The following is a 26419-nucleotide window of genomic DNA, read 5'->3' as shown; positions in this document are numbered from 1 at the left end:
AATCCTAAAAACTAACAACCTTGATTCTACGGAAAAATTTAAGCCAATCGGCCTTTGCAATACTATATATAAAATTATTGCAAAAATCATAATAAATCGGCTCAAACCTCTACTAGGGAAAATTATTGCCCCTTACCAAAGTGCATTTGTTCTTGGGAGAAAAATAATAGATAACAGTTTGATTGCTCATGAAATGATGGATATAATGAAGAAAAAAAGGGCAAAGTTGGCGTAATGGCTTACAAAATCAACATGGAGAAAGCATATGGCAATTTAGAGTGGGAATTCATAGGAAAACGCTGATCAAAATGGGTTTTCATGGCAGGTGGATAAATTGGGTGATGCAATGCATTAACAAAGTGTTCTACCAGATTCTAATTAATTAATGCAATACTATACATATTTGTGTTGTGTATTGAAGCACTAGGTAAGCTCTTTAGTAAAAGGGACCAAAAAGACAAAGAAATCATTGGGTTTAAACCTTCTAGAGGAGGGCCAACGTTTCCAATTCTGCAATTTGTTAATGATTGTATTGTGTTTGCAAAGGAAAATATAGATAATGCATTGAGAATAAAGGAAATCATGGAGAGATGCTGGAGCGTCTGGTCAAAAGCCAAATTGTAGCAAATCTACCATTTTCTTCTCCAAAAATATTCATAAAAGGATAATAATAAAAATCCCAATGGATAGAGTAACAAAAAAACTACTTGGGGCCCCTCTCATTAAGGATAGAGTAACAAAAAAAGCTCCCTCTCCTTAGCCGGTAGAGTCACCCTCCTAAAAGCCTCAATTTCAATGATGCCTCAGTATTTAATGAGGTCTTTTAAGATCCCAAAAATTATAGTGGAAAATTTGGAAAGGAAGCTGAGAAACTTTCCATGGGGAGGTAAGGTAAATAAAAGCATAAATCTAATTAAATGTGACACTCTTTGTAAGTTCAAATTAAATGGGGTTGGGGATTGAAAAAGTTGCAGTGGGTAAATAATGCAAGTTTGGCAAAATTAGGATGGAAAATTTTTACTAGATGGGCCCGGAGAGGCATTCTTGAAATCAGAGATACTCTTAAGAAGGAATCTATTAATATATGGGTAGGAAATTCACCTCTACAAAGCACTAGGGACTCAAGCTATAATATCCAGAATCGAAACGTGTGTGAATTCATTAAGGAGGATAAGATGTGGGACAAAGAAAAATAATAGAGACTCTTCCCCAAAATTTATGGGAAAAAATCAGAGCTATCCCCATCCCAAATGAATGAGGGTGATTCCATGATTTGCAAACCTGATTCCAAAGGTAAGTACTCGATAAAGACTGCCTATAGGCTTTTGGAAGGAGATTGGGATCACACAAATTCCTATGGTGGTCTAGGAAATATTTGGAAATTGAAATATCCCAAAAGGGTTATTTTATTTCTTTACCTGTGCTTGAAAAGGAACATTTTAACCAAAGTACAGTTAAGGAACTGGGGCCTAAGAACTGAAGTTGAATGCCCATTCTGTGGCCAATATGAAGATGCTGAACACGTCTTCCTTTACTACCGAGACTCGAGACTTATTTGGAATTCCTTGGGGGACACCGGCCTCACTTGGATCCCAAATGAAAAGTTGTTGGAGTGGTGGAATAGAATTCAAATTGATAATTGATAAGGGCGGATTTGGCCTTCCATTGATATTGTGACACCCGGCACCTCATGCCAACTAAGTGCAGCCCCTTGACAGGTAGACAACTCGAGCTCGCCACCATGCAGCACCTCACAGACAGTTCACCACTGGGCAGTTCGTCACCATGTAGCACTCACAGGCAGTTCGCCACTAGGCAGCTCGCCATCATTGCAACACACAGGCAGCTTGCCACTAGGAAGCTTGCCATCATTTAGCTTGGCACCTCAGAACAATTAGGCGACACCCAAGACCACTTTGACAACAACTTGCCTTTGCTAAGTTGGTGGTGTCCCACCAGGCGCGGCCTGGCACAAGCGCGGCTTGGCACTGACGCAACCTGGCACTGGCGCAGCCTGGCACTAGTGCGACCTAGCACGAGCTGGCAGCCTGGCCCTGTCATGAACTAGCAGCCTGGCCTTGGTGCAACCTGGCCCTAGCACGAGTTGGCGGCCTAGCCCTGGCACGAGCTGGCAACCTAGCCCTGGCACAAGTTGGCAGCTTGGCCTTGGCACAACTTGGCCCTGGCACGAGCTGACGGCCTGGCCCAAGCACCGACCTGGCAGCCTGACACAGGCGCCAACCTAACAACCTCGAGGAACACACCTCCATACCTCGCATTTTATGGGATTGTGACTTGTAACGGCTATATTAGCTCACCCACTTCCCAATTCTGACGGGAAGGGACAATATTACCGTTTGATGGCTTTTCACCCACCTAACATGCAAGCCAGTCCCATCACAGCTGAGATCCATGAACTGCTCCACATAACCCATGAAGACTCCAGTATATAAAGACCTCACCCCCCAGGGGCAAAGGTACGATGCGAGAAGGGATGGGTAACCTCTTCTCTCTAGCTCTCTCATCCTCTTATCATTTTCAAGCTCTCTACTACTATATTGCGCTAACTTAGCCATTGGAGTGACCTCACCGGGTAAACACCCCCAGGTTCTCTGATTTAGTTCTCGCAGGTCCCTCAACTCCCGCCGCTTACAAAGATGAGCAGATCATTGCCAGCAGGGAGTAGCCAGTTCAGTTCCCATCGTTACTGATAGCTAGGTCATCTCCTACCGATAGCAGTCGGGTTGCACTACACTAGGGAGCTCGTCATCAAGGTAGTTCACCTCCAAACAGCTCATCAAGGTAGCTCACCTCCAAGCAGCTCATCAAGGTAGTTCACCACTAGGTAGTTTGCCACCAGAGAGCTCCACTTCAGCCTCTGAGTCACAGGCCACTTGAGAGCAGACTAGATGATGAGATACTTAGCCAAAAATTAACACATCATGAAAAAATAATACATGACCAAAAATAGTCACATCAATAATAACACTCAACCTCAATATCCAAAAGGTGGGGTTTACCCTTTTGAATAATAAGAACATTCCCCCTTCAATAATTGGGGAAAAGGTTAGAACTAATATATTTGAATTTTCCAACATCTCGTAGGTGAACAAACATGAGAAAAAAGGAAAAAGGTAAATCTATGGGTGGGCTGGGTGAAACCATGTTATGGGGAACTAAAAATCAACTTTAATGCATGTTGGAAGATAAACGGAAAAAGTGCTCTAGGAAGCTATTATAAGAGATGAGTGTGGTCAAGCATTATGGTATAGTTGCAAAGATATAGGAGAATGTACAATAAATGAAGCTTAAGCTTGGGCAGCTATTGAAGCCCATGAAGATGCTAGCAGGTTTCCTCATCATAAATCTATCAATGGGCTGGGTGAAACCACATTATGGGGAACTAAAAATCAATTTTGATGCATCTCAAAAGATAAATGAAAAAAGTGCTCTAGGAGTTATTATAAGAGGTGGGTTTGGTCAAGCATTATGGTATAGTTGCAGGGATATAAGAGAATGTACAATAAAAATGAAGCTGAAGCTTGGCGGCCATAGAAGCCCATGAAAATGCTAGAAGGTTTCCTCATCATAAAATAGTCATTGAAGGTGATTTAAGTCTTATTATCAACTGCCTATATGGAAGGATGGAGCCCCCGTGGAACATCAACAACTTCGTCAAAGTTTGTATGGATATCAAACATCACAATGAGCTCAACATCACATATGTGCACATGCTGAGAGAAGCAAATAGAGTTGCAATTAGACCTGGCAATCGGGTTGGGTGGGTCGGCTTCGGGTTGGGTCAAGGTATTTTAGGTTGATTTCGGGTCGGGTTGAATTTCAGGTTGAGTTATCAAATGCTAGACCCTAACCCTAAATGTTTGGGTTAGGATTGACCCATGGGTCAATTTGGGTTATCCCAAAAAATAATTGAAATTTAAAAAATAAAGAAAAATTACATAAAAAAGTCAAAATTAAAAGAATTAACCTTAAAATTCCAAATATAAAATAAAAACTTGAACATTTAATAATTTAAAGAGTAAACAATAAAAAGTAAAGACTAAATAGAAAAAATTAAAGAGTGGAAACTTCTAACAATGCATAAATAATTCCAATTAGACTTGACAATCGAGTCAGCGGATTGACCCATAACCCAATCCAACCCAACCCAGTTTTTTCAGATCGAATCGGATCGGGTCATTTTCACACTCGAATTGCTAAATATGATACCCTTACCCTATTCTTTCGGGTTGGATTGGGTTCATGGGTTGGGTCGACTTTGCGATTAGACTGACGAGCTTGGGACTTCACAAAGTTTCTCCAAACCCTCTTATAAATGAGAGTGACTTAACTTTCATAGGTTTTTACGACGCCTAAGGATTTACTTCTAATTGCTTAACCTTTGTAATTCCCTCGGTGATCCCATCATCAATTGACAAATTTCGGTCCCTCCACGGTTCCATTTCATACCCTACAGGCTACAAATGGATGGAATTTTATTGGATATACCCATATCAACCCAAACGTATGCATATACCAAGTCATGGGTTGGATATTGAATTACTATTAATGAATTAAACTAAAAAGTATCTTAGTATCATTTGTTAACAATAAATATAATAAACTAAAAATGAATTTGGTATTTATAACATACGTAAAATAACTTATTTTATGAAAATCAATTTGGATATTATTGAATCAGATCCAACCAGCATAGATCCATATATGATGCAAATATAAAACGACCCATATTTAGATCATCTTAAATCAAATATGGATTTGAATTCATATTTGGACAAAACGGTACCATTTTTAAAGTGCGAATAAATCCAATACAAGGGATAGCCCTCACCCTTTAGACACGTAGCATTGTAAAATTTCAATAGATATAATCTTATAAGAGGTTAAACTCTCACTCTTAAAAAAGTTTATCCACTCATAAAAATGTGATAACTCCACTCTCCTAAAATTTACACACACACACGTATCATCCTAATCCCAAAAAGTGGCCATTTCAAATGTTAATTTTGTTCAAATACAATCATTTCAAAAGTAACCATTAAACAAATAATGTAACTTAAAAATATTCAAAATATTAAATGGATAAAAATAAAAACAAATGAAATTCATACAAATGACTAAATAATTAATACAAATGGTGAGAGTTTCATTCTTTTAAATGAAATAGTTTATTAATTGGAAATTAGATTTAACTATTTTTTGGAAACATAACTTAATTTAGCTCTTAAAAATAAATTTATCAAATAAATAGTAAATACCAATTAAAGTGGATTGCTGTTTACAAATAAGACCTCATCTAATCTCTTAAATCATATTAAAAATAATATAAATTAATAGTGATTTTCAAATAAAGTAGGTCATAATAGATTGCCAATAACAAGATATATAAAATTCATGCTAGTTTTTTAATTTAATTTTTTATAATTAAATAGTAAATTTCAAATTAAATAATACTGTAACTGCCCCTTAAGTCTTTTAAATCAAATAAAAATCCTAAATCAAAATTTCTGATATAAATAATTTAAGAAATTGAAATAATTCAGATTAATGGTCTTGTACTTAATACGGAGGTCATTCCTACTCTATAACGAAAAGTAGGTTCAGGACTTCAGGCCATACAGATAAAAGTAGAGGCTTCCAGTAAGCTCTGATAGTAGCGTGGTTCGTTATTTCGTTTCCCTTCCATTATTCTCTCGCCATTTTGCAAAAGAACAGAGAAAAATTAGCGACCGAAAGGAGATGGAAGCAAGTTCGGAGCAGAAGACTCATCCTTTCGATCTTCAAATGGACTCCGGTACAGCGCTGAAGCTTGTAAAGCACGGCGCCACTCTCCTCCTTCTCGATGTTCCTCAGTACACTCTCGTAGGCATCGATACTCAGGCAAGTAAGGCTTCTTTTTTCATCTATTCCCAAATCGGAAACGCTCCGTTCTATTGGCATTCATAGTTTGCTGATTCGTTCCATCTAATCATGGCAAATCCCCGAAATCTAGTAGTTAGCTCGTTGGTGAGCGAATACAGTGCCGACCCAAACAACCACTCGCATTTGACCTCTGCAACTTATGGAAACCTATCCTTTATTGCAGCTTTACATGATTAATGCATTGAAAATTCCCCCATTTCCAAATTTTTCTTCAAATTGACATTCTCAACTAATGTTATTTGATGTGTTTGCAGATGTTTTCGGTGGGGCCTCTTTTCAAGGGCATAAAAGTGATTCCTCCTGGACCTCATTTTGTATACTATAGCTCCGCAGACAGGTGTGTGTTCTGTGTTTTCTCAAGTACTCGTAACGACTAGAAGGTGATAAATTAAGTACTTCTATGTGCAGTGGTTTTCATTGTTCGGCATTTCCCATGTTCTTTATCCATTTACTACCAAACGAATATTTTCCACTTATTTGTTGAGCTCGGTTATTGTTCAGCATTTATGGACTTCGCTTCGCAGGAAAATACTGATACAGAATATTTTCCAGATTTTAAAATTTCCCGTCATTTGGTTCCGATAGGGAATTTAATTTATTGGTGATATTTTGCTCAGAGTAAAGAAAAACCTGGAAAACAATTCCTGAATTTTTTGAGGGAATTTATTTTCTGAACTGCAGAAATAAATTGGACTTGTTTTTTTACCATTCTGTTGGAATGCTTTGACCCATGGACTCTCCCTCCTTTCTGCCAGTAGGATGTTTTGGTGGACCCCCATCCGAGTCATTTGCTTTATTTGGGTCCATTTTAAAGTTTTGCCTTAAATAACAAGAAAATAAAATTAAGAAAATATCTTTTAGAACTTTTGTGATTAACAGTAGTTTCTAAAAGGAAATTGTGAGACAATGGATATACATTCAAGGGTTAAGAAGTAAATTCACAGCTGAAAACGCTTAGGTGAGGCCCAATTGTAAAAGTGAGACCAAGGCTTCACGAAGAAATGCCTCGCGAGGTAGGAGTTCACGAACCTGGCGCAAGGCGGGTCTACTGTCTTATTGACTTCGTGAGTGCTCAACCTTGCAACCTCACAAGGGTGCCTAACCTCACTACCTCATGAGGATGAAATAAAATCAAAACTTGATGACCTTGGGAAACTTCAGCACTTGAGGATTGCTTTGAGAATGATAGACATGTGATTGTTGTTCCAGGGAAACCACGATTGGCCATACTTGGTAACCATACTTACACGCATCACTTTCTTAGAGGGCCTCAAAAGCGTGCTCTAAAAACCATGTGGTCTTTAAGGACATGTGTCCTTAGGAGAGAGAAATGCGGGATTTGCTTTTGTTATCAGTGCAGTGATGTAGGAGAAAAGAAGAGAGGAAGAGGGAAGAGAGAGAGAAGAAGAGAGGAGAAAGGTTTGAGAGCCAAAAGCATGCTGGTGGCGCCAACTATTTGTTATATGTACTAGGGTGACAACAACTAAAAAAATAAAAGGGTAAAAATACAATAGTACCCCTATGGTACTATACTTATGAAAATAACAACTTTCAACACTTCCCCTCAAGTTGGGACATAGATGTCAATCATGCCCAACTTGTCACATAAATCATGATGCCATGAATGGTGTAACCCTTTTGTAAAGATGTCTGCAAGTTGATCCTCAAAGCTGACATTAGGAGTACACATTTCCCCTGTGACAACCTTTTTTCTAATTAAGTGTTTGTCGACTTCGATGTGTTTAGTTCTATCATGTAGCACTGGATTAGTAGCAATGTTTATGGCTGCTTTGTTATCACAGAATAGGGTCATAGGTCTGTCCACTAGAAAACCCACTCACTCAATAGATTCTTTAGCCACATAATTTCAGCCACTCCATGAGCCATTGCCTAATATTCAGCTTCAGCACTAGATCTAGCTACCACATTCTGCTTTTTGCTTCTCCAGGTAACTAGATTTCTTCCTATGAAGGTAAAATAGCCACTAGTTAACTTTTTGTCATTCAGGGATCCTGCCCAATCTACATCAGTGTACTTCAACTTTCAAATGCCCGTGCTTTTGAAACAACAAGCTTGCACTTGGGAACTTCTTAAGATATCTGAGAACTCTTATTGCTACTTCAAGATGAGTGGTCTTGGGAGCATGCATGAATTGACTAAGAACATCGACTGCATAAGCAATGTCGGGATGGGCCATAGAAAGATATAACAATCTTCCTATAAGTCTCTGAAACTATTTCACATCCTTGATAAGTTCACCTTGGCAATGACCTAATTTGTGGTTAGGATCGATAGGGGAATCAACTGGCTTCACTCCCAATTTTCCTGTATCCTGGAGTAGATCTAGGTCATACTTCCTTTGGGAAATGAAGATACCCTTTTGTGAGCGGGCAACTTCAATTCCAAGGAAGTACCTTAGAGGACCTAGATCCTTTACTTCAAACTGTGTAGCAAGAAAAATTTTCAACTTTTGGATTTCATCCTTTCAATCGCTAGTGATAATTATATCATCAACATATACTATCAGAGCAGCAATTTTTCCTTCCCCTCTTTTCACAAACAATGTGTGATCTGATTGACACTGCTTGTATCTTTTTTGCTGAACTGCATGGAACCTGCTGAGCTAGGCTCTCGGTGATTGTTTCAGCCCATATAATGATTTCTTCAACCTGCACACTTTCTGTTCATTACCTTGAGCCTGAAAACCAAGGGGTTGTACCATGTAAACTTCCTCCCAGTCAAGATTAGCAGCAAGGGAGAAAAGGACTCTAATGGAGTTCATGTTGGCAACGGGTGTAAAAGTCTCTGCATAATCAACTCCATACACCTGTGTAAACCCCTTTGCCACTAAACGAGCTTTGTGTCGCTCCACCGTGCTATCAGCCCTATGTTTGAGTGTGAATACCCATTTACATCCCAACTGGATCCTTTCCCTTAGGAAGATCTACTAGTTCCCATGTGCCATTCTTATGTAGAGCATTAATTTCTTTCTTTATAGCATATGTCCATTCAGGCACTAAAAGAGCTTCTGCCACATTCTTAGGGATAGGAACACTGTTAATGGAAGTGAGAAAGGTTCGAAAAGAGGGTGAAATGTTTTCATAGGAAACAAAGTGAGAAATGGGGTGTTTAGTGGTGCAAGACCTAACACCTTTCCTATGAGCAATAGAAAGGTCAAGGTCATTAGCAATTGAGGTATCAATAGCGGTAGGGTCAGGGACATCAATAGGAACCAAGATACCTGAGTGAGTATGATCTGCCCCTGGAGAGTTTGATGGCATTAGAGGTACAACTTCTAGGTTCTCCATAGCTCTTGAACTTGGTTGGCCTCTGTAATGAAGAAATAAGACACGAAAAGGAGGAGGATCAGGAAGAGAAGGGAGCTGAACCAGTTTCTCCTCATTCTTACACTCCCCCTGAGGAGAATCAGGGAAAAAGGGCTTACTCTCAAAGAAAGAGACGTCCATGGAAACATAAAACTTATGAGAAACAGGATCAAAACAGCGGTATCCCTTCTGAGTGAAAGAATACCCCAAGAAGATGCAAGAAATAGCACGAAGGTCTAATTTTCCAAGAGTGCGTGACAGATTTTTGACAAAACAACGACAACCAAACACACGAGGAGGAATGGAAAGAAGGGGAGCCTTAGGAAAAAGAAGTTGATGTGGGGCTTTGCACTCTAACCAACAAGAGGGCATACGGTTGATGAGATAGGTAGCACAAATGACAACCTCAAGCCAAAATCGTTTTAGGACATTTATATGGATTAGTAAACCTCGGGCCACTTCAAGGAGGTATTGGTTCTTTCTTTTGGCAACACCATTTTGTTGTGGTGTTTGGGCACAAGAGCTACGGTGAAGTGAACCACGTGAAGCAAAAAATTCCGTGAGATCACTATGAAAATACTCTTTGGCATTGTTTGATTGAAAGATTTGGATTTCAGCTTGAAATTGGGTGAAGATCATTCGCTGAAAATCTTGGATAATTTTTGCTACTTCACCTCTGGTCCGCATGGGATATACCCATGTATATCTAGAATAATCATCAATAATGGTAATAAAATACTTGTAGCCACTCTCAGATGGTAAAGTAACAGGGCCCCACACATCATAATGAATAATGTGGAAAGGAAATTCAGATTTAATATTCTTTGAAGGAAAATGATTTCTACACTACTTACTCAATTGACAAGTTTGACAAGAAAAATCTGAAACTGACACTGACTTAAACAACTCTGGAAACACCACTTTTAAAGACTCAAAAGATAAATGACCAAGACGACAATGCCATAAATAGACCTGACTCTTAGACTCTGTGACTTGAAGACCATCCTTATTCTCCAACATGTAAAGTCCATCCACCATATATCCTTTACCAATCATCTTCCCCGAGGCTAGATCCTGGATCACACAGTAAGAAGGGAAAAAGGTTACTGAGCAGTTTAATGAATTAGTAATACATCAGAGAGGGTAAGGCCAAAAGGAAGAGAAATGGTTCATTGACCAGCTATGGTAGTGTATGATCCATCAACTAGTCTCACCTTGTCTCTTCTAGAAAGGAGGTGATAGGTTTGAAAGTAAGAGGACGTACCAATCATGTGTTTAGACGCTCCAAAGTCAATGATCCAGGGAATGTCAGGGGTATGAGATGCAACATGGAAATCTGTGGCAGAGTTACCTAATGTAAACGCAAATGAAGTTGAGGGAGGAGCATCCATCTGATGAATTGCTCTACCATAGAGCTCTAATTGGTCGAGGAAGGAATTAATAATATCCTCCCTTGGGTCAGATACAGAGACGTGAGTCGGGGTCACAGTAGTAATGGGGGGTTGATTTTCCCGAGAGGCCATGTTTGCCACGGTGTTATTTTTGTACTTTTCAGTCCTGACTTTTTATTCAGATTTGAATCTTGCTTCTTATTCAAATCTTGAGCCCATTTCGGCTTCCCATGAAGATCCCAGCATGTATCTCGGGTGTGTCGGGGTTTCTGGCAATGAGTACACCACTGTTTGTCTTTGTCATCCACCCTTTTTGAGAGTCCCCCCTCTTAAAGGTATTCCCACCACCTGTAATCACACTTCCTTTTGCTGCCAACCCAACTGCATCCACTCCAAAACTATTCGTCAAGTTCCTTCTACTTTCTTCTGATTGTACAAGAGCATAAACTTCCTGGACGGAGGGAAGATCCTTGCTACCTAGGATCTAAACTCTGATAGATTCATATGCAGGGTTCAAGCCATGTAGAAAAGCAAACACTCTCTGCTGAGATACAAGTTTCTTGTGTTATTTTGCATCTTCATCACACTTTCAGTCCACAACTGCATCCACTCCAAAACTATTCGTCAAGTTCCTTCTACTTTCTTCTGATTGTACAAGAGCATAAACTTCCTGGACGGAGGGAAGATCCTTGCTACCTAGGATCTAAACTCTGATAGATTCATATGCAGGGTTCAAGCCATGTAGAAAAGCAAACACTCTCCGCTGAGATACAAGTTTCTTGTGTTATTTTGCATCTTCATCACACTTTCAGTCCACACTCTGATAATGATCTAACTCCTTCTAGACAGAGGTTAAGTCTGAGTAGTACATAGAAAGACACCTCTCCCCCTGTTTACAAGTGGATGATTCTGCCTATAACTGATAAATCTTTGCATAGTGGCGCAGCTCAGAATAGGTTAATTTTGCCTGTTCCCAGATTTCATTTGCTGTTTCATCCCACATAAAGCTCCTCCTTATTTGGGGTTGCATAGACACTAAAAGCTAGGACATGACCATGCTATTTTCCTGGTTCCATCTGTCATATTCAACACTCCCAAAATTGGGTTCTTTTATTCTCCCATTTATATAACCTATCTTTCTCCTTGCAGTAATGTACAACTTGATCCCTCTTGACCATTCCAAATAATTTAAACCGTCGAGAGGAATAACAGCCATGGGAAAGGATAGGTCCGCACCCCCACTCATTCCATTCTGCATTGAGGAAACACCGGACGTGGCAGAATCTTCACCCTCATGGTTACAGATTCAAAAAAGACTCTTAAGAGTGGGGGCAAAACTTTTAAAAAACGGCTAACACCAAGGGAGAAAGGGAACCCCCCTTTTTTCTTCAGAAACACAACCCCCCCTTTTGATAACACCATGTGCTGTCACCCCCCTTTTTTTGAAAAACATAGGTGTTGTTACAGCACTAACTGGTGAAGGGATAGGAAATCCATCACATGGACGCCCAAGAATGCAGAATAAAGGGGGCGAATTTCAAAAATTTTTCTTTCCCTTCATCTGGGAATCGAATTCCCTAAACTGAACCAGATCTGAACCAAAAGGAGGAGAGAGAGATAATACCTGATACAGAGAAACAATATCTCTCAATGGAGGTGTTCACGCCCAAGGTAGAAACCAAAATCTGCTCCCACTGAAGATGGCGCAGTGCAAGGTGGAGCAGAATCAACAGTGTCCTTCCTAAGAAATTGATTCTTCCCAAGAATCACCTGGACAGCTTGTGAATACAGCTCCTACCAATCTTTTCTCCAAAAGATTGGAATCAAGATCCAATATTAATTTCTCCCAAGGAATGGAGATCGAACTGCTATAGGCGGCGACTGCAGGGAGGAGGCAGCTAGAGAGAATTTGCAGGGTGCAGAATTTTCTCCTCTGTGATCTCAGCTCTGAAGACAAGACTTGAGTCTGTTGGATGATGTGTCTAAAGGCTGCCGCCCCTTCTTCCTTTTATAAACTTAAAGGGATCAGCTCCTAATCCCATTAGGAGTTGCTAACCCGAATCATATCTGGATTAGAAGTCCCTTTAAGATAAGGGATAATCCTTATCTTATCTGTAGATTAGATCAGCCAGCTCCTAATCCAATTAGGAGGTTTCCAAATCTAAATCCCATTTAGATCTTGGACTCTCTGAGTGGATAGGGTGTGGGCCCAATCCTATCAGCTGATCTTATCTCAGAATTCGCCCCTTAAAGACTAATCAAATTAGCCCAGTTTGAAATGGGCTTAAGGCCCATTTAAGGTTATGTATTCATTAAGCCTTCCAAACATTGATCTACACATTAGCCACATGGGTTCAGCCCAGCCTTTGTTACAAGGCCTGGCCGACTACACTGTTATGGACAGTGCACCCCCTGAAACCCATCAGATGGGCTCTATGGGCCCAACACTTACCCTAAGTGGTCCCTGGGCCAAGCCACCTTGTAACACCCAGGGACTGTGGGCAGATGCAAGATTAGCCCATCAGGTATTATCCTCAATGGCCTTACACTTAACCTCTCAGCCCATAATGATCATACACTACCTGACAAGAGAGGACCTCTCCCTCGGTTGCAAAGAACAGTGTTGCACTCTCTCAAATATGGATCCCGGGAATTAAAACCTTTTGCAAATCATTTCGAAACCATAATTTATATACTTTTATATCTCATATAAAATATATTTTGCAAAACAAATTTCAACGATTGAAATTGGCTGCCGGCAGTCTTGGTTTCCATTAGTGAGAGTGCATCCCCGATCATTACCTTTGTCCGACAAAGGGGTTGATCCTGTCACTATGATCACCCACTCAGATGAATTCTCAGACTGTCCCAACATACCCAGGTTTTGACCCCCACTAAGGATCTCACTGATTGGTACATCAAAGACAGCCCAATCCGACACCTAGTGCAGTATCATAATCGAGTCTAGGGGTCGGGTGTAACTTTCCAGTTTTGTCCATCAATCTCCAAGGTCCAGGGCAATACTGGAAATCTGGTCCAGTTCAAAGATTCAATTAATCCCACACTGTATGTGCCTAGGGTCTCGCCCTAGTAGCTGAGACAAGCCACCCCAACCGACTTAGTGGCACCACAGTATCAGCCTTGTCAGGATAAGTCTCCCCAGACCGACCCACTGGCTGTGAACGTTCTAAACTAACACGAGTCTCATTAAGTGTCCAGTTTAAGGGTATTACACAGAAACATACCAAGGGAACATGAATCAAATATGCACTTTTATTCATTTACAATAAACTCATAAAGTACATCATTTTGATTGAAGCTAAGGGCATACAAAACTGTCTAACAACAGGCCCCTTTTTGATAAACACCGGTGCTACAGGGCGGACAGGTCAATTCTTGATCTACGCATCAAACATGGATGCTGTTACAGCAAGTACAGGTCACCTTGACCTTCAGGTCCAGCATAAAAGCTGCTATTGCAGCACATAAAAGGTCTCACCGACCTACAGAATTTTTCAGGGGTCAGTCGACCCCACAAAAAAGGAAAGACTGAGGTGCTGGTCACCTCACATCCAACCAGCAGACCTAATACGGGTTCTGCCCTGGTGCACGACCATAAAAAAAAGAGGGAAGGAGAGAGATTACTTCAGGCGTGAGAACTGTAGATGATGGCGGCAGATCTTCAATCACTCGAACTGTAGATGGTGGCGGCAGATCTGGAAATCTGGTGCAATCTCTCCTTTTCAGGTCTAATGGTCCCACTCTGATACCATGTTATCAGTGCAGTGATGTAGGAGAAAAGGAGGAAGAGAGAAGAGAGAGAGAGAAGAAGAGAGGAGAAAGATTTGAGAGCCAAAAGCTTGCTGGCGGCACCAGCTATTTGTTATATATACTAGGGCGACAGCAACTAAAAATATAAAAGGGTAAAAATACAATAGTACCCCTGCGGTACTATACTTAGGAAAATAACAGCTTTCAACAGCTTCCATAGCAACAGTTGGGACTGAGAATATCCCAACTCTTGCACCACCATGCATGCAACTTACCTCTTGGGTTCTATAAATAGGCAAGCAAGAAAGACATGGGAGATTCATTCATTCAGATGTTCATTTGCTCGCTCTTTCAATCCCAGACTTGGTCATTTTCCAAACCTTCACTGACCTAGTCTTCCCTCCCGAAGGCATTTTTGATCTGCTTTCATGACTCTTAGACCATCCTTATCCTTGTTGGCTTACATAAATATTTTCCAAAAAGTAATAGGAACCAATGATTTCAACTACTTTGAGTTGTTAGATAATAATTGGCTCAAAATATTGCAAGGATAAGGTGTTCTTTGATAGTTAGGTACCTATCTTTTATTTTTGGGTTTAGTGTTCTTTTAGGAAATTGATAAATTTTAAAGGAAATTCTTTCTTGTTTTCAGGTTTGGTAGTCCTGAAATATGGCCATTTTTTTACAGGTTGAGAAGATCATGATGAAATCATTAGCATGTATGTGTGTATTTGCTCGTGACTTTTGTTTGCAATCAGCTACCGAACTCATGGTCCTTTATTCTGCTATATCATAAAAGAACTAGCTAACACATCTTTGCTCATTATCTAAGTTCAACTCTTTTGGGGCTTTCTACTTGTCTATTTAGAAGTTAACTTGCTCCAAGCATCAATTATTGCCATTATTATCTTTGCTTTACATGGCCAAACCGTCATAAACTACTTCTCTAATTTTCTTGGTAGTTGGTCCTACTCCTATAGAAAGTCATTTCTAGTTTTATTCCTTTTAGTTTAACCATTCCTCCATCTCAAGATCCTTATCTCTACTATAGTCATCTTATTTATGTGCTAGTTCCTGATTGCCCAACATTTTGCTCTGTGAAATGCAACTTTATTGGTATGTACAATTAAAAAATAACCTTGATTCACGTCTCCACTTTATCCACTGAACTCTAATTTTATTGGTTGCATTCTCTTCAGCCTCTCCATTCTGATGAATAGTTGAACCAGGATATTGAATGATAGTGTTGAGAATCTTATGGTCATTTTGCTAAGATTATATTACTTATGTTCCATCCTTTGTTTCGTTCATTTTAAGAACTGAGAGCATTAGACTTAAAGAGCCTTCTTCTTTCTAGCTTTGTATTTAGCCCCATCTTTGAACTAATCAATCAACATTACCCCATGGGGGCTCTTGCTGATTGTTGAACCTGGAAACTTTCTGGTCTTTTTACCAATTTTCTCATGCTGGTTGTTGCTTCCTTGCATAGATTCTTATCCATGTCAATGGATCAACTTGAAGTTCCTTTCTGTAATTTTATATCTATTTTCTCATGGACTCCTCTTCTCTTGAATTTCTCTTTGAATTGTGTAAGTAAGAAGATAGAGTGGATTCCTCTACATCTTAGTTTTTGCTTCATCGTCATTTTCTCTGATTTCATGTGGAATAGAGTGGACAATCAAGAAATAACATATCCAAAAGACAAGTGTTGTTAAGATGGCCCAGATAGATGGTGGCAGGACTAGAAAGGATAGAATTAGAATTAGATGGTCCACTAGGCAGAGGCAGGGAAGGTGGATGGTGTCAGACCTGAGCAGAGAGAGTTCGACCATCTGTTGGATGGCTATCGGGTCGAAAGTGGGGAAATCGATGAAGCCATAGGATCCCTGACAGCCCAGAAGGTTGAGTGATTGATCCAGCATGCGAAATTCAAAATAAATCAGGGTGAGCAAAATATGTGGTCCACATCTAGACAACAACTCAAAATCCTGATCAAGGAACATGTGAAAGAAACGAAATAAGAGGAGATGTGTGGGAGACAGCTGGATGGGCAAGAGAATAAAAGTTTAACAAGGTTTATTCTTGTAGAAGAACCAACAAGAACTGATGATGAACTGAACGGAACTGCTTCAAGTGGGTGAACCAAAGAAGACACCAGGCCCACCAACCCAAATTAAAAACATGAAATAGAAGGGGACAATGCTAGGTCATGATGGTTTCACCACCCTATTTTATAAACAGAATTAGGAGGTTATCAAGGAAGACATCTTAGGCAATAAGGGAATTTCATTCTAAAGCTTCATTGGCATGCAGCCTCAATGTGACATTCATTTCGTTGATCCCAAAGGTTGGAGATGCTACACAGATCAAAGATTACAGGACAATAAGTCTTATGGGAAGCTTTTACAAAATTCTCACAAGGCTTATAGCAAATCAAATGAGATCGGTTCTGGAGTTAATCGTATCTACACCTTAAAGGGGCTTTTGTCCCCAATTGGCAGCTGCTAGATGGAATTTTAATAGCCAATGAGCTGATAGAATCAAGGCTCAGAAGTGGTAAGGCAGAGTTGCTATGCAAAGTTGATCTTGATAAGGCTTATGATCATATATTGAAGAGAACAAGTTTTGGAATAAGATGGAGAAACTGGGTGAAAGTGTGCATCAAAACCCTAAAATTCTCCAGATTGATAAATGGAGAATTGGTGGGATTTCAAAGCATCAAGGGGGGCCTTTATCAAGGAGACCTATTATCCCCCCCTCGTGCGTGCGTGCCCACCCCTCCAAAGCAGGTTTCATGCTTTGGACAGCAGTGCTGAATCATGCTGTGTTTTATGTGATGAGGAGAAGGAAACAACAGGCCATTTATTTCTTAATTTTCCCAAGAGAGGTGTACAATCATTTATTTTAAAGCCCACATTTGCTGGGTTGGAAATTAAAAGGCCTAATCAAGAGAGGCAGAAGACTTTGGGATACGATTCTAGTAGCAGTAATTTGGTGTATTTGGAGTCAGAAACTACAGAATTTTTAATAACAAAAGTAGCTCCTTGTTTTCTTAGCTATTAGTGCTGGAGAGTTTCAAGGATATTCCTCATTAACCTTTTTATTTTATTTTTATTTTGAGATATTATTTTCTTAAGAAGAAGGGGTGGTCAGCCTAATGTTTTGAGTATTGGGCATACATATAGTGATTCACTGTACATGTATTTTTGTATATAATTATCTCAGTACAGAATACAATACACTACCTTTTGCTCAAAAGGATATTAGATATAAGTGCAGTAGTCCTGGTTGTTGACAAGATTAGAGAAAATCAACTTAAATGGATTGATTGTCTGCATGGATGACCAATGCTGCAGTAGTGAGGAATGACTTGATGCAAATAGAAGTCTCTGAAAGAGCAATGGGAAGATAAAAACAAACATGGGCTGAAATGGTAAGAACTAAAAACTGATATAAGGATTTATAATTTGACAACTAAAAGGCTCTTGATAGCTGATAGAGCATGGCAGGACGGATTTTGTATTAGCCAAACCCAAATTGTTTGGATTATGGTTGAGTGAGTTTTCTTTCATGCATATACTGTCGAGAGATATATTGTATTTGGTTGTATTTGAGCTTTTGGAGGTTACAGGTGTATATTTGTAATGCTGATAAGTTTTGGGGACTTGTATGTATTTATGGGAGGAAGAGGGGCCTATGTGAAATTCTGGTAAAATTTGGCCTTTTGCTTATTTAAGCCATTTATTGTGTGGGATTAGGGTAGAATGAGAGTAGATATTTTGTTGTGAGTCTATAGAGAGGTCAGCCATGTTTCTCTGGTTCTCATAGTGGATATTTTCCCTCTCTTCCCGTGGATGTAGGCTACCAAGCCGAACCACATTAAATCTTGGTGTTTTCTCAATTTCCTCTTCTTATTTTCTTTTTGATTTGTTGTTCTGTTTTATGTTAGCCAATATGGTACCATAGCAGATTTAGTGTGGAAATTAGTTTGGTGAACTATGGAAAACTAGCAATTGAGGTACTGTTCACGATCCCTGTTCGCATTACTGTTCACGCGAGGCCTGTGGGGCTTGAATCTATGAAGCAATCTGTTAGGGACTTTTACCATTCAATGAAGAATACTTGTGAGTATTTTTCATCATTTTTCTAGAATTTTACCAGACTCCAAAAGGGATGATATTGCTTCTCATTGCTTCTTTCGAAACCCAAGAAAAAGTAACATCAGATTTGGATATTCTTTTGGTTCTCTCATACCTAGTGGAATCTAGACTTAAGCTTTTAGAGTTCAGGTGATTTTTCTATGAGAAAGAAGATCAAATGGTCATTTGGGCAAGGAAATTTGATTTGGTTCGTATATTAGGGCATCTTCTGATCCTTATTTTTAACGCTATTAAAGCTTTATTTGGATTTCTCTTTTGTTGGCTCTCTAGAAGGATTTATATTTTCCCTCCTCGTCTTGTGGGTTATGCTCTCTAGCATCTAAACTTGTTCATATCTTCAAGCAAATTCTGGTTTCTATGTTGCATTATCAACTGTTTGATTTATTGTCTAAAAGGTTGGTTGTTGGTCATTTAGCCAAGTTTGGTGTTTTCTTTGGGAGTGCTAGTTTTTTTTTAGTAAGTATTATAGAAGTTCTGCAATTTCTTTGGTCTATTTATGATTATCAATATCAACATGTGATACTGGAGCTCAAGGTGACTATTTGGTGTTTGAGAAAATGTCTCGATGGTGCAAATTTCTACAATGGTTCTCCATTGTTATGATCTGTTCTAATCTGATATTGTTTGTGTCTTGGTTTGATATTTGGACTATTTTGGTGAATGATGGATTTATTATCATTGACCTATATTTTGTTTTTTACATCAGACATGTTTTGCATGGAAGATGTTTTACGAAATGTTTTAGCCATGATCTTTTATTATACTCATCAGTTCTGAGTTATGAAGAAATCTTTCGAGTTTTGATCTCCTTCGGTGACATGGGATTTTGATTCACTTTATCTAGTTGACTTTCCGATTGGCCAACTCTGATTCCTCAATTTGGTTTATAGAGTTCATAGTTGGCTTTCCATTGATCAACTCTGGACCTTTGCTCTTGTTTATGGAGTTCAGCATAGTTGGCTTTTTGCTAGCCAACTCTGTTTTGGTAATTCTATTGACATTTCTAATGATGTAGTTGTTTGACATGGTTGGTTCTTTTGTTCGGAGATTGTATTAACCTTTTGATGGCTAAATTTGATTCTTTGGCATGATATGTGTTGGCTTTCATTTGCCAACTTCAATTTGGTGATTACTAGATCATGACTCGGCTCTACTTTGGCTTTTTGACATGAGTTCATTTAGCTTTCTAACATCCAACTTTGGTTTCTAAGGTGCCCCTTTAACATATCAAGTTTAATGGTTGCTGCTTCAAAAGTATACCTATTTTCATGGAGGTTACTTCAACATCTTTCTTGCAAACTCAAGTTGGTTTCCCCACCTTGAGTTTGAGGGAGGGTGTCAAAAGATATATTGTATTTAGTTATATTTGGGTTTTTGGAGGTTACAAGTGTATATTTGTAATGTTGATAAATTTCGGGGACTTGTATGTATTTATGTGATGAAGAGGGACTTATGTGAAATTCTGGTATAATTTGACCTTTTGCTTATTTAAGCCATTGGTTGTGTGGGATTAGGGTAGAGTGAGAGTGGATATTTTGCTGTGAATCTGTAGAGAGGTCAGCCATGTATCTATGGTTCTCATAGTAGATATTTTTCCCTCTCTTCCCATGGACTGTAGGCTACCAAACCGAACCACGTTAAATCTTGGTGTTTTCTCTATTTCCTCTTCTTATTTTCTTCTTGATTTGTTATTCTGTTTTATATTAGTTGACATATGCATATACATATATATAGTTGACATATAGCTCAGCACTTCTCAGTTTGTACCAGTTGCTTAAGATCTTGTTGAATGACTTGGTTAGCCAAGATATACCAATTTATCCAGTATACTTTCAGATCTCTATTGGAAGTATTTCTCGCTTAAAACATTTCTCATCTCCATCTTTGTCAATGGTTCTTCTAACTTCAGTTACCTGAATCATACCAAGGAAATTTTTTTCTTTATTCTTTGTAAAGATCACAATATGCACTGATAACGGTATCCCTTGTGGCATTAAAAGAATATCAAGGACAATACAAACCCAAATTTGTGTCTCCCCTACATCATATAGAAAAATACAACCAGATTGGCATATTAGGGGCTTAGGGCCTTAAAGGGCCCCTGTGTTGGCATATTATAGCAGACAGCTCAGTCCTCATTTAATAATCTCTTATAATAATAAACCCTCATCTTTTCATTCATCTTTCTTGTAATTCACCAAAATCCTCTGTCATATCGTCTGTAGAGAGACTGGGCCGAATGGGCCCTAGTACTTGTTTATGTTTTAAAGTAGCATCGTGCTTACATTTTAAGTGTTAATGGGCCTTTTTTCATTATGGGCCTGTTAACCTGTTTTGTGTTTCCTTTAAGTTATTTAAGTGCTGGCTGCCCACTTAAGGGCCGAGGTGTAATTAATCATAGTTAAGTGAGTTTAATAAAAGATTAAGAGAGAGAGAGAGGAGAAAACCATCAAACTCTCTTCTCCTTTCTCTTCTTCTTCCTTCTGCTGTAATCACATCTTTTTCTTTTATTGCTGTAATCAGGTTTAATTATCAAATTTGAAGGACAGTTTTACATCTTCGTCCAACATTAAATGCACAGCTCATGAATTGGTGAGCTTCCCTTTGCTTACCTGGGTTTACCAATGGGGGGGGGGCTTCAAATTCAGGTGCATTGTGGAAACCAATTTTGGAGAGGGTTTAAAAGAGGCTGGATGGGTGGAAAGAAAAATATCTTTCACTGGGTGGATGGGGGAGAATAACTTTAATTAAAAGTGTACTTTCAAGTCTACCAACTTATACTATATGTCTGCTGAAGATCCAAACTCAAGTGGCTGAAAGAAGTGAGAAGGTTCAGAGGGATTTTTTATGGGAGGGTGTGGGTGGAGGGGGAGGGGGAAAGAAATTTCATTTGGTGAAATGGGACAAAGTCTGTAAACCAAAGGAGAAGGGAGGGCTGGGCTTAGAAAAGTAAGAGTTTTTAATAGGGCCTTGATGGGCAAATGGTTATGGAGTGAGGAAGATTCATTGTGGAGGAGGGTGGTGGTGGGGAAGTATGGGGTGGTAAGGTCTGGATGGGAATCTAGAGTGGTGAGGTCTTCTTATTGGGTGAGTGTGTGGAAAGGGATTATGAATTTTAACAGGGAGTTCAGAAGTCTAACAAGTTTTTCAGTAGGAGATGGCTCAAAAGTTAAGGTTTAGGGAGGATGTTGGTGCGGGGTTGGCAAGCTAAGTGAGACATGCCCAATATTATACAGGCTAGCTGAGGCTGAAGTTCCTATTAGCTGCTGTTATGAAAGAAAGGGAGATCAGTTGACATGGAACCCAAAATTCAGGAGGCCTTTGCTGGATAGAGAGGTGGACAGATGCATCTCTCTCTTGGGAAGTTAGAGGATGTTAAAATATCTTCTCAGACAATGGATTAAATGTGGTGGAAGGAATATTCGAATGGAAAATTCATTGTGAAATCTTGTTATTTAGCTCTCAGCAGAAGCAGTTCAGAATCAGATCAATTACAAGGCATGTGGGGAAATCTGGTACCCCCAAGGGTAGAAGCTTTTGCATGGCTGGTGGCTGTGGACAGTGTCTTGACTGTGGATCATTTGAAACCAAGAGGCTTCCATATGGTCAATCGGTTCTGTTTATGCAAAGATCAGGAGGAGAATGTAAACATTTATTTATTTTTGATAAATATGTAAACATTTATTTTTTCGAATGCAAGATTGCTAGTTTCCTATGGAGATTGTTCACAGCTTTGTTTGGGCCCTTTGGAGTCTGATTTTCCTACAAATTCAGCTTCAGAAATCTTTTCCTCATGGCCAAAGTAGATGTGTAAATCAGGCCGTGCCACCCATGGCCTGGCACGGCCCACACGAACTTGGACCGGCCCGGCACAATCATGCGGGCCTGGGGTTTTAGGTCCATGGACCGACACGACCAAGTGGGCCGTGTCGGCCCATCACGACCCATATATATATTATTATTTTATTTATAATTGTATAATAATATATAGTATGTAATATATTAATAAAATAAATAATTTTTTAAATTTTATTATACTAATTTATTTAGTTATTGTATAAATAAGCAATTGTATACACAAAATTCATATAAAATTAAAATTTTAAGTTTTTTGTCAATTCTTTTTTAAATAAATAGCTTTGGCCCGATGCACGGCCCAACCTGGCCCAAGGCTCAACCTACGTGCAGGCCTGGCTGGGCCGTAGGCCGTGCCGGGCCAACCCCCAAAATTTTCACCGGGGAGGGCGGCACAACCTGTAACGGCCCGCAGGCCAGCACGACACGGCCCACTTTACACCTCTAGGCCAAAGTTAAGAGGTAGCAAGAAGGCAAAGGTGGTTTGGAGCTGCATTCCTTTCGCAATTTGTTTGAATATTTGGAAGGAGAGGAACATATGAGTTTTTTATGGCAAAATCTGTAATTTGGACAGGATAGTAGCTGCAGTTAGAAAATCAGTGGCTGATTGGGTTATGGTTTCCAGAATTCAGTCAATGTAAAAAGGAGGACTTGGGGGAAGTGTTGGGTTTTCAAATATGTAATTTGGAAAGTTTGTATTGAATCTGGGCATCTTCTTCTTCTTCTTCTTTTCTTTTTGATGTAAGCAGGTGATGCCTTATCACCAACTATTTGTATTCTTCTTATATTTTATTGAAATTTTTATTTTACTTATAAAAAAAAATAGAAGTATGATGTGTATGGTTACTTGTAATGGGAGGTTAGTGTGGGATAAAATTAATTGCTCTTGCTTAAAAAGACTAACTTCATTATTATTGCAAACTTTATTTACATTTTGTTATCTTGGTTAGTAGTACCTTTGTGAGGATTTTGTTAATTAAGGCTTCTTTTTTGTTGTATTTATGTTTTCTTTTACTTTTCCTTCGTGTGTGTGTGCATTCATTTTTTTTGGGCTTCACTTGCTTTCCATGTTTCAGTCATCCCAATCTTATGGAATGTTTCCTGTGTAGGAATGGCAATGAGTTCTCACCAGTAGTTGGATTTTTCCTTGATGCTTGTCCTTCGGAGGTATGTGAACTATTAATTTTGTTCCTTTTCAGGTATGCCCCTTTTAAGATGCAACTTTTTGATTTTTTTTTTTTTTGATAGATAACTATCAAACCATTTAGTTACTTTAAAAAGATTTGTCATAGTACAATTCTATATTACTGCTCATCTAGGGGGTGACCAGCCTCAGACTTTTCAGTTACAACTCCCCTTGAGGTATTTGCCCCTAGTAAAATTGATTCCTCAATGCCCCTTGCTTTGCCAGCCCACTTTGTGCCTAAAAAAAAAGAAGAAAAAAAGAAAAGAAAAGCCTAGCGTTAGGTCTGTATCCAGCCTATCTCTCCATAGCTGAGACCAACATTGGGTGATAGCCCTTACAGTCAGTGTTTTAACCCATCATTCACCTGAGTGGTTGGACCAGTTACCTGGTCACAATCCCAGTTTTGACTTGGTCAATGACCTGTTGACCTGAATGGTTGAACTGCTGACCCATTCAATGGATTGCTTGTGTTTTATTATTTTTTGAATTTTTTATAAGAATGACATCACGGGTTGAACTCTGCTGGTTTGAGCTTGTCTTACATGGGTGGTCCCAAGCCCAGATAAAGGAAGGTTGCATCAGGTTGGCAGCTGGCATTTAAAACTTTCTTTTCATCAGCAAAAGGATGCCATTAATAAAATATATAAAAACTTGGTACAATTGTTGGAAATTTCTAGAGGTGTAAATCGGGCCGTGCCACCCGCAGCTCAGCACGACGGTCTGTGGGCCGTGCTGGGCCTGCGGTTTTAGGTCTGCAGGCCGGCACGACTGAGCGGGCTGTGCCGCCTGCGGCCCGTGTTCCGGCACGGCCCAGCCCATTGCCCAGTCTGGCACGACCCATATATATTATTCATATATATAATATATAATATATTATATAAGTTATAATTATATAATAACATATAATATGTAATATAGGGAAAAGTACTCTACAGCTCACAGCAGAATTCCGAATTACAGCCCCCCCATAGTCTACTAGTAGCCACCCTATAAACCGCATCCAGCCTGTGGATTTGACATCAATCCACGGTCAGGATTCATTCCCCCTGTACGGTGGGGTTAAAGAATTCTGAGCTGGGCTGATCAGTCATTCTCCCTATAATACTAATTTATTTAATTTATTGTGTATAGGGAATTGTATTATATAAAATTAAAATTATATATGCAATTGTATACATCAAACTTCATATAAAATTAAAATTTTAAGTTTTTTTTTCAATCTTTTTTAAATAAATAGCTTCGGCCCGGTCCACGGCCTAGCCCGCGGCACGGCACAGGCCCGAATGGGCTTGGGCCGTTGGCCGTGCCGGGCCGATCCCCCAAGTTGTCCCAGGGGAGAGTGGCATGGCCCGCACTTTGCACGGGCCGTGCTGTGCCGTGCTGGCCCGGCCCGTTTTACACCTCTAGAAATTTCCAACACACCCTTGTCACATGAGTTTACAATTTTTCCCAAAACGAATGAGGTCTGTCAATTTATCTTGAAAATCTTCCACCCCATTTACAATTCTTCTCACCCCATTGAAACTAGAATTTATTTGCTTTGCTATGACATCAATTTCCTTGAAAGCATGTTTATATTTCCAAGGTGTTGATTTGACTTGCTTGGTCCAGTGAATGATAGTTGTGAATCTCCTTCAATTTCCAACTCCCTAATACCAAGCTGTAGTGCTAATCTCATTCCTTGTAAGAGTGCCATGATTTCAGCCTTGCCAAGTCTCCCAAGCCAATTGGACCTGAATACATCATTACCTCCACTCCTTGGTGTTTCCTATCACTCTACCAATGCGTGCTGGCCCTGCTTTACCCAGATTGCCCATAGAGCTTCCAACAAAGTTCAGCTTCATCTTATTCACAGCCGGAGGTTTCTGACCCATTCTCACTTCTTCAATGTGTCTAACCTGTTTGTGCCACTTCAGTCCAAGTTCTAACAATGCCATTGATTGAAAAGTCTCTGAATAGCTCCAATGTCTTTTGCTAAAGTATCATGATCATGGATTCCAAATTATCTTTTAATGCTCATGCTACGGTTTTCTCCAGAAGTGATGTGCAACACCTTAACCCCAGTTTGGTGTCAAATGGGCAACGATATGCTTGGGCGTTCAACAGATATGGTATTAAGCAGAAAAGAAGTACAAATCAGGATTCATGTAGTCAACCCATATAGTTGGGATAAGCTTAGATGATGATAATGGCATCATGGGTTGACCTGTAGACCTGGATGGTTGAAATTCTGAGGTGCTGACCTGGAGAGAAAAGCATTTCAACCTCTGGGCTAGTTTTAATATGCTGCTTATAGTAGGAAATGCATTAGGTGCAAGTGATCCTGAAACAGATAGGAGGCAAAGTAGGATTTTCCTAGAGTTGTCCCAGTTATTGTATTACAGTATGTATGTTGAAGATGGTGATTTCAATTAAGAAACTTGCCTTGAATTTGCACTGCTGCATGATTTTGGCACTTTGCCAATGTTGTCTGTTGACTTTAATAGGTAATTGTTCGTAGATGGCATCAGCAGGAGGAACGGTTAGTCAAACTGCCTGAAGAAGAGGTCAGTAAGCAATTTAATTTTCATTCGTTCCTTGTGTATATGATGCATCATGCATGCTGATGACCCTGAATGCCTGATGTTTCTCACATCAGGTTAGCTTTAGAGTTTAAAGCCTCGATTCTGCGGTTTCTGGACATATAAACATAAATATATTTGCTGTAAGTTGGTAAAATGTATGTAGATATATATAATGATATTCTTAAACAGTGCAAACCGGGGATAGAAGTCTGGATATTCTGTA

At 39.5% G+C, this 26419-nt stretch overlaps 1 protein-coding gene across 2 annotated transcripts in view; it reads left to right on the top strand.

Annotated features, from left to right (window-relative positions):
* Positions 1 to 5607: 5607 nt before the first annotated feature.
* LOC148863808 (AAR2 protein family) overlaps positions 5608 to 26419 on the top strand; it is a 37187-nt gene continuing 16375 nt past the window's right edge. The window contains exons 1-4 of one of the 2 annotated variants that reach the window (XM_088979715.1): positions 5608 to 5901; positions 6198 to 6280; positions 23556 to 23613; positions 26119 to 26178. In XM_088979715.1, the coding sequence (XP_088835841.1) occupies positions 5761 to 5901; positions 6198 to 6280; positions 23556 to 23613; positions 26119 to 26178 (342 nt within the window). In that variant the 5' untranslated portion in view covers positions 5608 to 5760. Of the gene's footprint in view, positions 5906 to 6197; positions 6281 to 23555; positions 23614 to 26118; positions 26179 to 26419 lie in introns of both variants that reach the window. The other variant, XM_088979716.1, reaches the window with a different exon arrangement.

Source organism: Nelumbo lutea, chromosome 3, assembly GCF_056320005.1.
Source record: "Nelumbo lutea isolate HS-2025 chromosome 3, American lotus-T2T, whole genome shotgun sequence".
NCBI lineage: Eukaryota > Viridiplantae > Streptophyta > Magnoliopsida > Proteales > Nelumbonaceae > Nelumbo > Nelumbo lutea.
Note: the sequence above shows the minus strand (reverse complement) of the source record. Positions and strands in the feature narration are given on the sequence as shown.